This window comes from Clinocottus analis, unplaced genomic scaffold, assembly GCF_023055335.1.
Source record: "Clinocottus analis isolate CAN_PGR_092001 unplaced genomic scaffold, fCliAna1.0.p SCAF_20, whole genome shotgun sequence".
In the NCBI taxonomy this organism is placed as follows: Eukaryota; Metazoa; Chordata; class Actinopteri; order Perciformes; family Cottidae; genus Clinocottus; species Clinocottus analis.
The window spans coordinates 5208950-5224403 of NW_027175932.1; the positions used below are offsets into that span (position 1 = coordinate 5208950).

Genomic DNA, 15454 nt, shown 5'->3' on the forward strand with positions numbered 1-15454 from the left:
AAGCCACAGAATAAGAGACTGTGAGCATTTTTTTTTTTTAAAAAGGGAGCAGAGGACAGCAGGAGCAAACTGGTTTTTGAAGAGGTAGATCTCTAAAAAGGTCTGAGTGCTTTGAGCTCATCCAACTACCTCAGGACACTGCAGAGAGAGCAGGAGGGAGGCAGGCAGAGAGAGAGAGACAGAGAGAGAGAGAGAGAGAGAGAGAGAGAGAGAGAGAGAGAGAGAGAGAGAGAGAGAGAGAGAGAGACCGCATGAGAGAGAGAGACAGCGCGCATGAGAGAGAGCGCACGAGAGAGAGCGCGAGCAATATCCAAGCCGGCGCAAGCTCTCTCTTTTGCTGCTACAACGGATCCTTTCCACATCGACGCTACTGTTAACGTCACGCCTGTAAGCCGCGCGCTCACCCAGCGCTCGCCTACCCTATCTTGCTCCTCTCCCTCGTCGGACGCTGCATTAGAGAGGGAGTGCTGATCACCACGAGGAGGGAAGGGAGAAAGAAGAAAAAAAAAAAAAGAATTGGAAAACAAGAAGAAAAAAGAAACAAGCCGGCGAGGAAGGAGAAACTGCGCACCACCCCTCCTCCCTCTAACCCACCTCGATCAACCCAGCTTCAACACCCCCACTCCTCCCAGCACCCCCTTCCATCCCCCACCCCACTCCCCCTCTGAAGAAATTGACGGATTATTGGGAAGTGCAAGGGAGGCAGGCTGCAGCTGCTGCTGTGTGTGCTCACTACTGCTGCTGCTGTGTGCTTCGCAGGGATGGTGTGTGTGCGTTTGCAATCGCTGCTTTTCGCCACCGCTGCTGCTGAGGCTGGAGCGTCTGGCTAGTTAAGAAGAGGAAGAAGAAGCTAATGAAGCCAGTTTGAGTCGCGTATTCTTTTCAACCACCGCCGAGCACTCCTGGAGGAAGAAGGCGAAGAAAAGAAAAAAAAGAAAGAAAAATCAAGTGGACACGACGCCACATTGAAAGGGGGAGCAAGGGAAAGAGAGCGAGAGAGGGAGAAGGGCTGTCAGACTGACCAACCGACCAACTGATTGACCACTAAAAAGTGAACAGAGGAATACAGAGAGGAGGGGGTCTGTTGTCGCCCCCCACCCCCCTTCTCCTGGCTTGTCAACCTCACCTCCAAACCATCGCAAACAAAAGGCAAAGAACATTTGAGAGGACTGTGGAATTTCCATTCAACCTTCTTCAATCCGACCCCCACCTCCCACCCTCTTTTTGTCCTTTCGGTCTTGGCTTTTGGTGGACAAAAAATAATAATTGTGCGCGTGTTTGTGTTGTTGCCTGTGCTATGGAGACCTGGGTAAGGTGTCTAGCAGGGGGATCAACTGTCGGATTCCAAGGACAAGCAAGAGAAGAGGAGCCGACAGCAAGAAGCGAGCAAGGGAGCACTGCTGCTTTCGGAGCCTGACTGGATTCCTATCTGCTATTCTTTTTTTTCTTTTTTTCTTAACAAGAAAAGGGAGGGAAAAAACATTCACAAAAGGGCCTTTTGAACCTTTCTCTTTGGATGTGTGGATTTACAAAAGGGCTCGTCGTGGTTAAGCTCTTTGGCATTGATACCATTTTTGACAGAGCAAATATAAAAGAGGCTTTATTTGCTGCTCTTGGGATATACATACATCTGGTGTGAATACCACCGCTGTTTCTGATTGCAAACAGGAGGGAAACTATATATCACAGTGCAAGGACCTGTAATAATAACTTGAGGTAGGTGTCTAGTGTTTCAACCCCTCTTTGCATCAATTTGTAACCCTACCTTCTGTATTGTAATACGGCTTTTGGTTGGTTAATTTATCATCATGTCCTACTCATGCACACGTTTCAGAAAAGCCAGCCCTCTCCACCCTCCCTTCTTCTTCTACCCCTGAACAGTTAAAAAGATTGCTTCATTGAGGATAGGTCAAGCCCTCTTGCCCCTTACCAAGCACCCAAAATCCTTATTGTCCCCCTGTCCTCTTCAGTTCCCTTGACTTCTTTGCTCTGGTCACCGTAACACTACAACCAGCCAACCAGCTACTTTCCTAATTCCCAAAGTCCCCCAAACACCACCCCAAATACCCCCATCCCTCCCCCCCCCAGATGATGCTGAATTATGAACGTGCCACATCATGAGTCTCCTGGGGCGGGTAGCTGTGCATCGTGCCAGGAAAGCCGCCCTGCTCTGTGTAGTCTTCCTGATGGCGCAAGCGTGGAGCAACGCCTCCCTGGCCTTGGCGGGGGCGGCGGTGTCTCAGGGACCCCAGGGCTGCCCACCACAATGTTCCTGTAGTAATCAGCAGGGGAAGGTGGTGTGCACTCGACGTGGCCTCACCCGTGTGCCACCCGGCATTCCTGCCAACACGCGACACCTCAATCTGATGGAAAACGCCATCGAGGCGGTGCAGGCTGACTCCTTCCGCCACCTGCACCACCTCGAGGTGCTCCAGCTTGGGCGAAATGCCATACGGCAGATTGAGGTGGGCGCGTTTAATGGACTCACCAGCCTCAACACATTGGAGCTATTTGACAACCGGTTGACAGTGGTGCCCAGTGGGGCCTTTGAGTATCTGTCTAAACTAAGAGAACTATGGCTGAGGAACAACCCCATTGAAAGTATTCCCTCCTACGCCTTCAACCGGGTGCCCTCCCTCATGCGATTGGACCTGGGAGAATTACGGAAACTGGAGTACATCTCAGAAGGAGCTTTTGAGGGCCTACAAAACCTCAAATACCTCAACCTGGGCATGTGCAACATAAGGGGGGAAATGCCAAACCTAAGTCCCCTCAAGGGCCTGGAGGAGCTGGAGATCTCCGAAAATCACTTTCCAGAGATAAAGCCAGGCTCTTTCAAAGGTCTGCGCTCACTGAAAAAGCTATGGGTGATGAACTCACAAATCACAGTGATAGAGCGAAATGGTTTTGATGAACTATCTTCATTGGTGGAACTTAATCTTGCCCATAACAATCTGAGCGCTGTGCCACATGATCTGTTCTCCCCGCTCAGGTACCTGGTGGAACTCCATCTCCACCATAATCCTTGGAACTGTGGCTGTGAGGCTGTATGGTTAGCACGTTGGCTAAGGGAGTTCATCCCTACTAACTCAACTTGCTGTGGACGTTGCCACTCACCTGTCAGCATGAAAGGGCGACAGCTGGTTGAGGTGGAGCGAGGTGAGGGTGCTGCAACCCAATGTTCTGCACCATTCATTGCTGATGCACCAAGGGACCTGAACATTTCAGCAGGGAGAGTGGCTGAGATTCGTTGCCGCACAGCTTCAATGTCTTCAGTCCGGTGGCTCCTACCCAATGGAACTATCTTGACACATGCCTCCAGTCACCCGAGAATATCGATCCTGAATGATGGTACCCTTAATTTCTCAAATGTCCTGGCAGTAGACACAGGCACTTATACCTGCATGGTGTCCAATGCAGCGGGGAACTCCAATGCCTCGGCCTACCTCAATGTGAGTGCAGCTGAGCTTAACACATCCAACTTGAGTTACTTTACCACAGTGACTGTGGAGGTTTTGGGGCCAACCACTGAGATGCCCAAACCTAGAACCACCACAACTACAGCTGCTGCAGCAGGGGCCGGGGTACCTGGAGGCGGAGGGGTAGGCCAAGGGACAACGACTACAACTGCCTCCCCTTCTGTCTTTCAGCCAGTCTTCATCTCTACGCCAACTGTGCTACTGCAAAGCACTAACAGCCCTCCAGGTGCAGCGAAGACATCTGTGGCGCCAGGACTCCAAGGTGCAACTAGCAAACCAGGGAGATCTGGCCCTAGCCTGGATGAAGTGATGAAGACCACTAAGATTATAATAGGTTGCTTTGTAGCAGTGACACTGATGGCTGCAGTGATGCTCATCGCCTTCTATAAATTGAGAAAGCGCCACCAGCAGAGGAGCACAGTGGCAGCTGCTCGCACTGTGGAGATTATCCAGGTGGATGAGGAAGATCTTCCGCCGCCAGCGTCTGCAGCTCAAGAGACGTCTCTCACGTTGCCTGAAATCCGGGACCATAACAGCATACACAAACTGGACTTTATTAGCCACAAGACTGACTATGGCTTTCACAAACCCAAGATTGAATACAAACCCCAGCCCGATTTCACCCTTCATAAGCCTAAGGCTGAGTATACCACTTACAAGCCAAATATGGACTTCAGCAGCCACAAATACATCCCGGATTACAGCACTCATAAATCGACACCAGATTTTAGCCTTCATAGACCAAAGCCTGACTACAGCCAATTTAGACAGGACTACAGCACTCACAAACCTAAAGCAGAATACAGCCCATTCAAACCAGATTTTGGCACTAACCCAAAAACAAAACCAGATTACAGCCCGTTCAAACCAGATTATGGTACTCATCCACGGCAGAAAACAGACCTCAGCCCATTTAAACGAGATTACAGCACCCAACCAAAACCTAAACATGACTACAGCCCATTAAAATCAGAGTACAACACACAGCATAAACCTAAGGCTGAATACAGTCCATTCAAGCCAGACTTTGGCACTCATCCAAGACCTAAACCTGAATACAGCCCATTTAAACCTGACTACAGCACTCAACCCAAACCCAAAACAGACTACAATGCCCAGAGATCTAAAACGGACAGTACCTACAACCCCAGGGACCCTTACACCTCCCATATGACTGCAGCTGATTACAGCGCCTTCAAGACCGACTTCAGTCCCCACAAAGCGGATTACAGCGCCTACAAGTCTGACTTCAGTCCACACACTCAGAGACCTAAACTTGATTACAGCCCCCACAAAGTGGACTACAGCCCTCATAAAGTGGAGTACAGCACCATGAAGCCCAAATATAACACCTATAAACCAACTGGCCATGGGGCTAAATGGACAGACAACAATGTTGGGAACTCTTTGCCTCGAACCTTGCCCAGCACCATCACAGCAATGGCTGAGCCCTTTGCCATTAAAACTCACACCAAGGAGAAGGTGCAGGAGACTCAGATTTAAAAAAGACCCCCCCCCCCCCAAAAGGCTCCCACTCCTTCACCTAGGTTCCTAGCTCCCACCCACTCTTTTCCCTCGCCCCTTCGTCATTTCCTCATAAACTCATGCAATAGAATGCACAACGAAAAAAGGACAGGAACTACTTTTTTGTACAGAGTGCAAACTTAAAAAGACTGATGATTTCTTGTTGTACATGCTTATAAATAAATATATATATGGACAAATTGAAACTACCATGGGCTGGTGATAGAGAAACATATATTAAAAAGAAATTGAAACTATTTTCTAACTTGTAACTTCTATTTAAAACAATGAGTTGTTTAAGATGCTGTCTTGACTTTGACAAATGAGGGTAGTCTTGTTTTAAAAGGGGGCATTCTGTGTGATTTTTACACCATGCTACAGAGAATGCAGTGATGAGAAAAAAATATTTATACTGAGAAGACTTTCTTTAACAAAAACCGAGAAAAAAAGGTCAGTGTCGATCTTTACAGGTTCATCTTGTAAAAGCACCAAGAATTTGTACTGTGCCAAATGTTATAAATGCAATAAAAAGGATTTTTGGAAGAAAAGAAAAAAAAAAGTTCTTAGAAAGAGATGTTTTTTTCTTCATTTTCTCTCCTGGTGTATACTGTAACGATCCGCCAAATGCTTTAGACACTGCAGTAAGACGCTGCAGCTATACTTTAACCCTACGAGTGCTGAATGACTCAAGCAGAATGAATCACAATGCAGAAATGGATGGTGTTTTTTGTGTTTTTTTAATCTCTCAACACCTATTATTAGTAGTATATGGTTTATATGTAACAGAAGAGTTTGTTCAGTTTCTATTTCACACCAATGAGTGTCATAGTGCTTCATCAAGGTGTGGCTGAAGAAAAGTGTGTATATAATTTTCTTAAATTCTATAAAATGCTTTTAAGATGTGAAAAGATGAAGCAATGGTGTGTCCACAGACAAGTGTAGCAGTGCTACTACAACATCTCATGTTAACTGAAATGCTCATTACATAATGCTGTTCAACAAAGCAAACCGATTGTGTTACCTATCTCATTTTTTACATTACAAAATGGTATTATTATTCATGTTACTAATGAGTGAAAATGGTGATAAATTAAGGTGAAGTACTGTTTGGGTGTTAAGACTGTCCTGCACTTTGCCAAAAAATATAGATCCTCATTTCACTTTTCATTGCATTGCCAGCTGTTGTGCCATCATCAATCAGTATGGGGGCTTTTTATGGTGACAAATGCATTTGGGTCTTGCTGTTAACTGCATTTTTCATCTTCAAGAATATCACCCCTCTCAATCACAATATAGCCCGCCGATTCTCTGCCTAACAAAGAGAGATAGCATGCATCATACGAAATGGTTAGGACGCATGTATTAGACAGGTGAGCCGGTTTGTTTTTGAAGACAAAGCTGTGTTGGAGCTGATGTAAATCTTACTTAGTGACAAAACTGGGAAAAGAGTTAAAAAAAAGAAAAAAAAGAAGAAAGGGTGTGAACTACCATGGGAGCACATATCAGTTAAAAACAGAATAACATGTTTGGAGTAGGCAACATGTGGATGAGAGATGAAAAAGAGAATACTACAAAAGAACTCCATGGGAGTGATTGCAAGCTGCGTGGACCATAATCAGCACATCCTAACCCAGATCGTACCTTCTCATTAACCCTTATGAAGCTGCACAATTAAAAAAAACACAAATGAAAAAACACAACCAGCCTCAGAGATTTCTGACATTATCAGAGCTGCAGTGAGCTTACGCCTGGTAGTGTTGTTGAACGTACCAGTTCTCATACCAGAAAGAAATGTAAAAATGCAAAAAGAGACCTCGTTAGGGCCAGTACCCAAAAGAGCCACAAGAACAATATATTGCTTGTTTTTCCAACAATGTCACATTGTAATATTTGAGATAGTGAAAATAAAGAAGGACAATGTTTGAATGTGAATGACAGAGGGGTTGACGTGGCACTTCACAAAAATAGCGCCGCAGTTAGCTGAGAGCTTGTGATGTACTTAACCTGTAGTAGAGGCTGTCAGAAGAGGAGAATGATATGTGGGTATGTGAGGGCAACAGTCCAGCAAAAAGAGGGAGTGTGTAAGATAGATAGAGTAAGCGATGGAGGTTAAAGCGGGCAGCTGAAGAGGGGGAGCATCTTGTGTAAGGGTTTTGTTTTTTTACGTGTAGTTGTTTCAGAGGATATCTTACGCTTGGAAACAGAAGATGTTGCAGCATTTGTTGTAAATGTATAATTTAAATGTCATCCAACATTGTGCAACATAAAAAGGCTGGGATGGATACGACAATCCAAATGAGTAGAGATCACGTTTGGAGTAAAGACATGGGTGCCAAAAGTGTGCAGTGCAGCAGAAAAATATATTGCTTGGAAAAGAAAATCGGATCATATCAAAAAGCAGAGCCTACAATTGTCTTCTTGAAAACATATTCAGAGGCATGTATGTAATCTTAGGGGCCAAGGAAAGACAGTGACATGTTAAGAGAAGTTCATTATTTTAGTCCCTAAACAGGTCCAGATATAGGTGTGGTTACATACAAAGTGATCATGACTGCATCAGTGTTTTGTCATTATACCAAAAATATATTTATATTCCTATACCAACTGTCATCATATTGGGGTGAAACTAATCTGCTGCATTGTCACCAGGGCTTTCAAAACAGTTGAAAAAAACTGCTCTAGAAGGATGATGCATCTAAATTTAATATTAAACATGGCCATTTTGGGGTACCCCGGTAATGAGTGAGGTGTATACCACATAACTGCAATGTCCACGGTTCGATTTTGCTGACGTTCGTGGCAAGACGTACCACTCTTTCTCACCCCTCATGTCCCCTGAGCCTCTCTACGCTCAGCTTCCAATAAAAAGGCAAAGCACGAGAGAAAAGAACCACACGGAAACACACCTATTTCATACCCGGACACATTTCCATGCTGACCATTTGTCACCACGCTGACTCATATATCAGACAGCGTGCCTTCATCTCCCAATCGTGTGGTTAACTTCTAATTGTTTTTATATCTAAGCTACGCAAAGCCAAAACAGCGGTTTCCTAAATGTCTCTCTAATGGGAAACGTGAGAGGAAAGTTCAAACGAGTATGGCTCAGTATGTTGTATCTCAATGGATAGCGTAAATGGGTTAGATGGATTGTGAGCAGTTGTATGAACAGATGCAAGCACTGCATTAAGCATTACGCCACGTTATGGCATTCTATCGTCAGCCATATTGCACTTTGTGTGCCTCAGTATGGTATAGCAGGATGGGGCTTATGTAACACCAGTGTTTAAAACCAAAGCATGTTGTGCTATGTGGTCACATATTAAGCTGCAGTGTGCTATAAAAGGCTCTGTCATACTAATCAGTCAACATGGCCACAGGGTCATCAATCAGCCAATCAGCTCAGCAGCCACTGAAGGGCTCGTCTCCATGGGAAACACTTCTTCCCTCCGTCCCTTCCTCCTCTGAGTCATTTTCTTTCTTTCTTTTTTTTCTGTCTGTGTGCTTCATTAGCAATCATGAAGCCATTTGAAAGAGGAAGCAAGGCAAGATGCACCTATTTACCCGCAGCTCACAGAGGCAGGGGGATATTAGAGTTAGAGGAGGAAGGTAGAGGGAAGACAGAGGAGGAATAAGATAAAGTGGTATAGAAATTGAGATGGAGGAAAGAACATTTTAGTAGGAAGGGGAAGGATGACAGATTGCGGGAAAGAAGTTTTGAGGGAGCGAGCAAGAGCGAGGAATTTAGCCAAAACAGAAAACGGGGTTAGAAAAAGGGAGCAGATGTAAGAAGCAAAGAGCAGGCAGCCGGGGAATACACAAGATACACATAGAGAAATATGGCAAGGCTGGATAAGGTGATTGATTGTACATAGCAGTGTTTCTGGGAGACTAAAAGAAATCGACACGAGAATGAAAAGTGAAGGGAAAGGGTACGAAGGGGGAATCAGGCCACGATGACGGGATACGTAGGGAAGGAGAAGGACGCCAAAACGGAACGCAAGATGATAAAAAGGACATAATAGTCAAATCTGATTCAAATTAAATGAAAACGAGAGAAAAAGAAGCGGTGGTAGAGATGCGACAAGAGGGGAAAGCAAAGCAGCGAGAGTGTGAGAGAGCAAAGGCACTCGGGGAAAGGAGTATGCAGAGCAAATGTGATGCAAGAGTGCCAGCTACAGATGGAATGGGGGATATATAGCCCGGCCAACATGGCTCTTGCATGATTGGTGAATGGCCTGGACTGCACCACGAGGGGTGTGGCGGTGGCGGTGGGGTAGAGGATAGCGTGTGATGTTACCACAGCACAGTGCAGCAGATAAGAAGTGCTGATGGTATTAATGTACTTGACCGCTGGGGGTACTTGAGGAAGGGAAAGCGGTGAATATGACGGTAGAGAGGAAGGGAGGATCAAGAGGTCAGCGCAAATGAAACTGGAGGGACGATGACTGCCAGAGTGCGGCCATGTGCATGCGTACGGGTTTTCAGGGAGATCAAGAATTTAACAGGTCAAAGCCCTTAAACCAGCAGAAAAAGCAATACTCCTTCCCTTCAATTCAGTACGAGGAAGGAGCTCATTCTCATTTTAAAAAGGGTTTGTGGGGAATTTTGAAACCCAATTATTTTGATGCAATCTCTTAATTAGATTTTTTTTCTCTCTCATTGTGAAATTATTATGCACTCAGGCACAGAGGTTGGCATTAATAAAGTGTTTTTTTTTTCATTAAAATGACCAAAACCAATAGGCAATATAATCTCAATTGCATCAGCCATTTATCAACTAAAGCAGTGATGTCAGTGGAGACACCAGAATGTGCACTTTTGGGACATAATATACTTCTGTCAAAGTGGCTATGTTTGACATTGTTCTCCGCAGCGTGTGCTATAACGCTCAATTGGCAAAGAAATTAAATAAAACAAATCTGAAATTGTACTTGGTCAAGCCTAAATGAACAGATTATAGAAATATGATGGCACATTTTTGGGACCTTGGTTCCACTCATGCAGAATTCCACTGCACTGACATCCACTCAGGATCACTACACCATCTTTGAGAAGAGCACATGACGATGGATTAGAACAAGAACACGAGGGACCTTTACACTGGAAGGATGAAATGTGCTTCTTAGCCTGCATGTATCTGCCCGATACATGCATCATTATTAGGATTTCCAATCCATTAATAGCAAAAAAGTGCTTGCATGTTGTCGTTTCATCTGATTTGCATTATTTTCATGTTGGAAATCTGTTTTATTATTCACAGAGGATCAATGTGCTGAACATAGCTCCTGTCAGTTTTTTTTCATGGGCTGGTATTTTGAAAGCTTTTATTGATTGCCTATTGATAATTAACGCACTGTAGCAAAACGATCGATTGCAGAACCTGCATGCCTAGTGTATGCTAGGAGCGTGTGCTACACTGTGCGTTGGCTAGGGAACATTGTGTGAGCACTAGCCAGTGTGCTAGTGGAGCAGACAGGAGGCTATTCTAAGCAGGCCTAGGAGCGTGCTGCCTTGTGAGTCAACATGAGTCAGGGCCCGAGAGTTGTTCGGTCCTAATGTCAAATAAAAAGGGACTGAGTGGGACGCAGAGGCAAAAGGTAGAGACAGCACATCATATATGCAGCGATCAAGACTGTGCTCATTATGACAAAAGAGAGATTTAGAGTCGAGTTTGGAGGGATACCATCTCGCCCTACTTTGGCTTAAATCACGTCGTCTTTGCTAATTAAAGGAATCATCTCTTTCATACTGAAAATAGAGATTCCATATACATGTTCTTTGAAATAGAGAAGGTTACGGTGTGAAAGCGGTCGGTGGGCTGGAATCAAGTTGATGTTTGCTGGTGCTTCTGACTTTGACTGTGTGAAAACTGATGTAAATAGCCATATTCGGTGACCAGCTGGTGGTATGATTTGCTGTAACTAAGGTCAACAGAAGCAGAAGATTTTTTTTTTTTTCTTCTTCTTTCCATCACCGTATTACTGTTGGCAAAGAGCCCAGTGCTGTCGAGGCTGCAGTGTTGAATGCTGTCAGGTGCATGCCAACAGATTGTATTCGATATACACAGTGGTCAAATTTACACTGATTCTGTTGCTCAAACCGAGACTGAATGAGGGTGGGGGAGGGGGGGACCACTCAAGTGTGTTACTCCCTGAGAGAGAGTTTATTGCCCTTTTGGCGGCTGAAAAACATCCCTGTGTTTTCTTAGAGGCCAGCGAGCAGGAAGTCGTACATTTATGATCCCGTCCAGTAGTTGAGGCCGAGATGTGTGAGCGTAATGAATCATGTCCACTGAGAGCAGCAAACGGGGGAAAACCAAGATATATACGAGGAAGGGGGTTTGCTGAGGTTTTTTGTGTGGCCACATACAAAAAGACACAAACACACACGAGCATGCACATACACACAGAGCAAAAGGAAAAAAATGCAGCCATTGACCATTAATTTCACTGCTTTTGTTGAGATTTACAGCCTGCAGAGAAATCATGATCACAGGCGCAGCATCACCAAGGATACTGGCTCAGGATCAGCCCCCGTTCGCTCGCTCGCTCGCTCACAAAACATACGTAAACACAGTCCGTTAATTCAGGCTGTATTAACATGTTGTTCCTCATTATTTGTAAGTGAAACAAGCACAAGCTCCTCATTTCAGCTCGTCTCTCATAAAACTTTTGTGGCATTTCACGGGGAGGCTGTGCTGACCATGAACAACCACGACACACAGTGCATCTGTTATTCAATAGAACAAGATGGATGAGAAGAGGCACATGGCACAGTGCGATGATGAGAATACATGTGTGTTCATGCTGCATGTACAGTCTGAAGAGGGAAGGGAGGACAAAGGATGCTTTCTTACAAACAAGGAGACCGATGTTACAATAAGGGGGGAAAAAATAGTTTAGGGGTTAGAGGGTGCCTTGTGGGATTTCATCTTTTCTAGGACAAGAATGCATCCGGGTGTAAAACATTTTGGTGATTGTGGAGGGGTGGAATTGGGGTGATAAAATGGCCTCCCTCATTGCTCAAGACATTCAAGTAAGGTGAGAAAGACAGACAAGCGGAAGAGAATTAACTGAGGTGGATAGCAAGGGCGCCACATTATCTATGACAGCCTGATTTAGGATGGCAGAGGACGGCAGGGCGAGATTGAAAAAAAGGACGCGTCAAGGGAGAAGTAAGCAAAATAAAAAGGAGTGTAGAGAAAAGGGTCGAGAACGGGGAACAAGCGAGGGGAGAATTGAAAAAGGTGATTGCCATAGATAAGAAGCCCCTATCTGACACATTAAGGGAGAGCTCAGAAGTCGCTCCGTAGTAACTGTAGACTCATGAATTTACACCGAAGCGGACTCCGAGATGACAAGCGCTGCGCTAATGTCAAAGACTCGCTGAGAAAACGTGCACCGCGGAGCACAGAATGGCACATGAAAGCAGCGTCGAGATGAAAGCCCCTGACGAGCCGCGGAGAGCATCCACGGGGCTGAGACAGTTTCGACGCGGCGGCAGAATAATTCAGCCGCTGCAGCAAACCGCCACGCGCGCCTAAGCGTGTGCGTGCAGGTGGGCCAGCGGTGATCTTTAAAGATCAAATAAAATCAATCGCTAACCTCTTTTAGCATTGGACATGGCTCCCAGCATTGTGGGTAGTGAAGTCTTTTTTCCCCCAACCCAACTTGAGTTTGTATTATTTGGCAAAAAGGGCATTAGGAAATTGTTCCAGCTTTGTTTAATTGCTTAATCCGAGTGGAATAAAATACACTTTGGAACAGCAAGGGGGGGGATAAATAAACCTGAGCCGTTTTCATGAGGAGGCGGGGTCGAGGCGCTGGTCCCAGACACACGCTTTAATGGATGCTAAATGAATGGCGCCTCCGAAAGTGCTTTGTAAAATTCAGTTCTTACTTAACAGAAGAGGATGTGGGCTCGTTGGCAGATCTGAGGGAGCACTGAAACAGTCAGACTGTTTGTAAACATTTAGCTTGTTCCTTTTTTCCCTTTAATTCCGACTTCAAATACATTTCGGTTGGACTTCAGCGTAAAGAGGAGAAGAAGAGTGCTGTGAAGTGGTCCGTTTGTGTATTTTATGCGTGGCGTCGGAGATGCATTTGTTTCAAAATCATGTTCATTTGCATACGCAGTGCAGTGGAGTTAGCGTCTCATGTCTAAATGGGTTTTTGGTCATGTCTTCAGATGGGATTCAGCTCGAAGGAAAAGCACTGGAGATACAGATGTGTTACCGCATGCGGTCTGTGGGAAAAGGCTTGTGTAGGAGTCACTGCAGGTGAACCTGTGCCAGTCTAACTATGCCACCTCCGCATAAAAAATGATCAAAGCATATGTCATCCTGGGGAAAAAAAAAAAAGCAAAGAGAATTTTAATCCAGTAGCTGCTTTTCATGTCAGACACCTAGACAACACTTTTTAACTTTGTGAGATCCTCTCGAGCTGCACGGGGACAAACTTAAATATCAGTGACTGGAGACGGAGAATGAAATTACAAAGATGTAAGATCATTTAAACTGTGCAAATGTATACATACAGGGAAGGACTTACGGCGGCCGAAAGAAAATAAATTGAAAGCAAAAAGAAAGAAAAAGAAACATTTCTGACAACAACATTAAAATAAACTGAAGAGGAGCCAGGAGAGATCCTTCAGATGAGATTCATGTTAAGTGGTGACATGTTCAGTGCCAGCACTTCTAAAGCTATATATGTGTAGTGGTTTGGGCATCAGGGATGATTTATTTGAAATACTATTTTTAAAAAGGCTTAATTGAGTGATAATGGTTTCCGGGCAGCGTTTGGCATTTTAGAAACCCAGAACTTGAATCGGAGCTGCTGTGCGGCCTCAAGCTGAGCGCGACCTCGCCGGCCGATAGAAGAGTACCTGCCCGACGGGGGAGCCAATAATTAGACATGTAGTTATACTGCTCTTCTCCCCTCGACACTCTGGTCGTGTTTAATTAGCTGGAGTGAGGGACAAGACACATCAAAGACGTGTGTGTGTGTGTGCAAGCAGCCTCGTGTCTGTCCGTCAATTACAAGTTTGTTGTTGTTGTTGCTGCAAAATTTACTTCAAACCAAGTTGCGAGCCTCGGCTGGAGATTCTCTGGAAGAGTGTAAACATGAGGGATTAGAGCTACAAGTGAGAGGAAACGAACACAAGTGAGTTGTATCAGGCAACAGGGACATGAGAAGCAGAAACCCTATAGAGGTATAGCTCCAGTGGGAGTTTCACACGAGGAAAGTATGCAGCTTGTGGGATGAGTCTAGAGTGTGAGCAGGAGAGGGATACGATCAAAGACGGGAAGAAAAAGGAAGAAAAGGGGAAGACGAGGAAAGGTGGCTCAAGTTTAATGACTGGAAGAAGGAGAGGAGAGTAATAGAGGAGGCTCGGGGTAGAGGAGACTTGGCAAGCGTTCACCCTCCCACTCTGTTGGCAGCAGAGGCACAAACTGTTTGCTCACAGCAGTGCATGCATCTATTAGTATTGTTTCAGGAGATAATAACGCTGTGTGTGAATGTGTGTGTGTGTGTGTGTGTGTGTGTGTGTGTGGAGGGGGGGGGGGAGTGGGGGGAGATATACATGTGTGATTGGGTGTCAATTATTTGCCAAAAGCGGAGACTGAGTTGCTATGGGGTGGCAGACCAAACAATGTGGAACAGGAAATGTTGGAGGAAGCGAGCGTTTGTCCGTCTGTGTGCGTGGGTGTGTGAGACTGTTGTGCTGAATGTCAGCTAAACGGAGACACCAGAGGCCATGGTGTCCATCAGCAATAGAGAGGACAGGCCATCAACATTGTACTGAAGTCCTGGTTAGAATGTCGAGGTGTTCGCATTTTACGGTCTGGTACGCTAACATATAGCCCCCCACCAGAGATAATGAAATGTATTGTGGGCCTACGAAGTATTGATCACCACTAGCCTATCTGAACACACTTACACAGCAGCAAGCTGAAATTCAGCTGGCACCAGAAGGATAAAAAAATAAATAAAAAAAACTGCAGTGCCCTGGCCAGCCTTTCTTGGAACTTCCCCTGCATACACCCCTGCACATTCAGAGAGAGATTCAGCCAGCAAAGGGGTTTAAAGAAACTACATTTCTATAGCTGGCCTCATTTGAAGCCATGCTCGCGCACATATACACACACGGCTCTCACTGCCTGTCGCCCACTTCTGCCATTAGCTTTATCTGTCTGAATTCAAAGCTGAGAGCCGAATCCCCGTTGGTTTTTTTGAAAAGATTTTGCCAGGCTTGTTCTTCCCTTTATGCCCCTGACTCTCCTCTGGGAGAACATAGAAAAAGAAGTGTGTGTGTGTGTGTGTGTGTGTGTGTGTGTGTGTTGGGGGGTTGGGGAGAGATGCTGATCGCTGACACAGCCGCTGAGATAGCCTCCCTCTTGTTGGTGGGGGATGTAAAGAAATGGAATGACAGAAAAAGGTAGCTGGAAG

At 45.4% G+C, this 15454-nt stretch overlaps 2 protein-coding genes across 2 annotated transcripts in view; one reads left to right on the forward strand and one right to left on the reverse strand.

The window, feature by feature from the left end:
• Positions 1-15454, reverse strand: part of snd1 (staphylococcal nuclease and tudor domain containing 1) — a 158599-nt gene that overhangs the window by 82722 nt on the left and 60423 nt on the right. The window lies entirely within an intron of this gene.
• lrrc4.1 (leucine rich repeat containing 4.1) lies at positions 230-10234 on the forward strand. Its single transcript, XM_068586406.1, has one exon. The coding sequence runs from the start codon at positions 2118-2120 to the stop codon at positions 4980-4982; it is 2865 nt and encodes a 954-aa protein (XP_068442507.1). The 5' UTR covers positions 230-2117; the 3' UTR covers positions 4983-10234.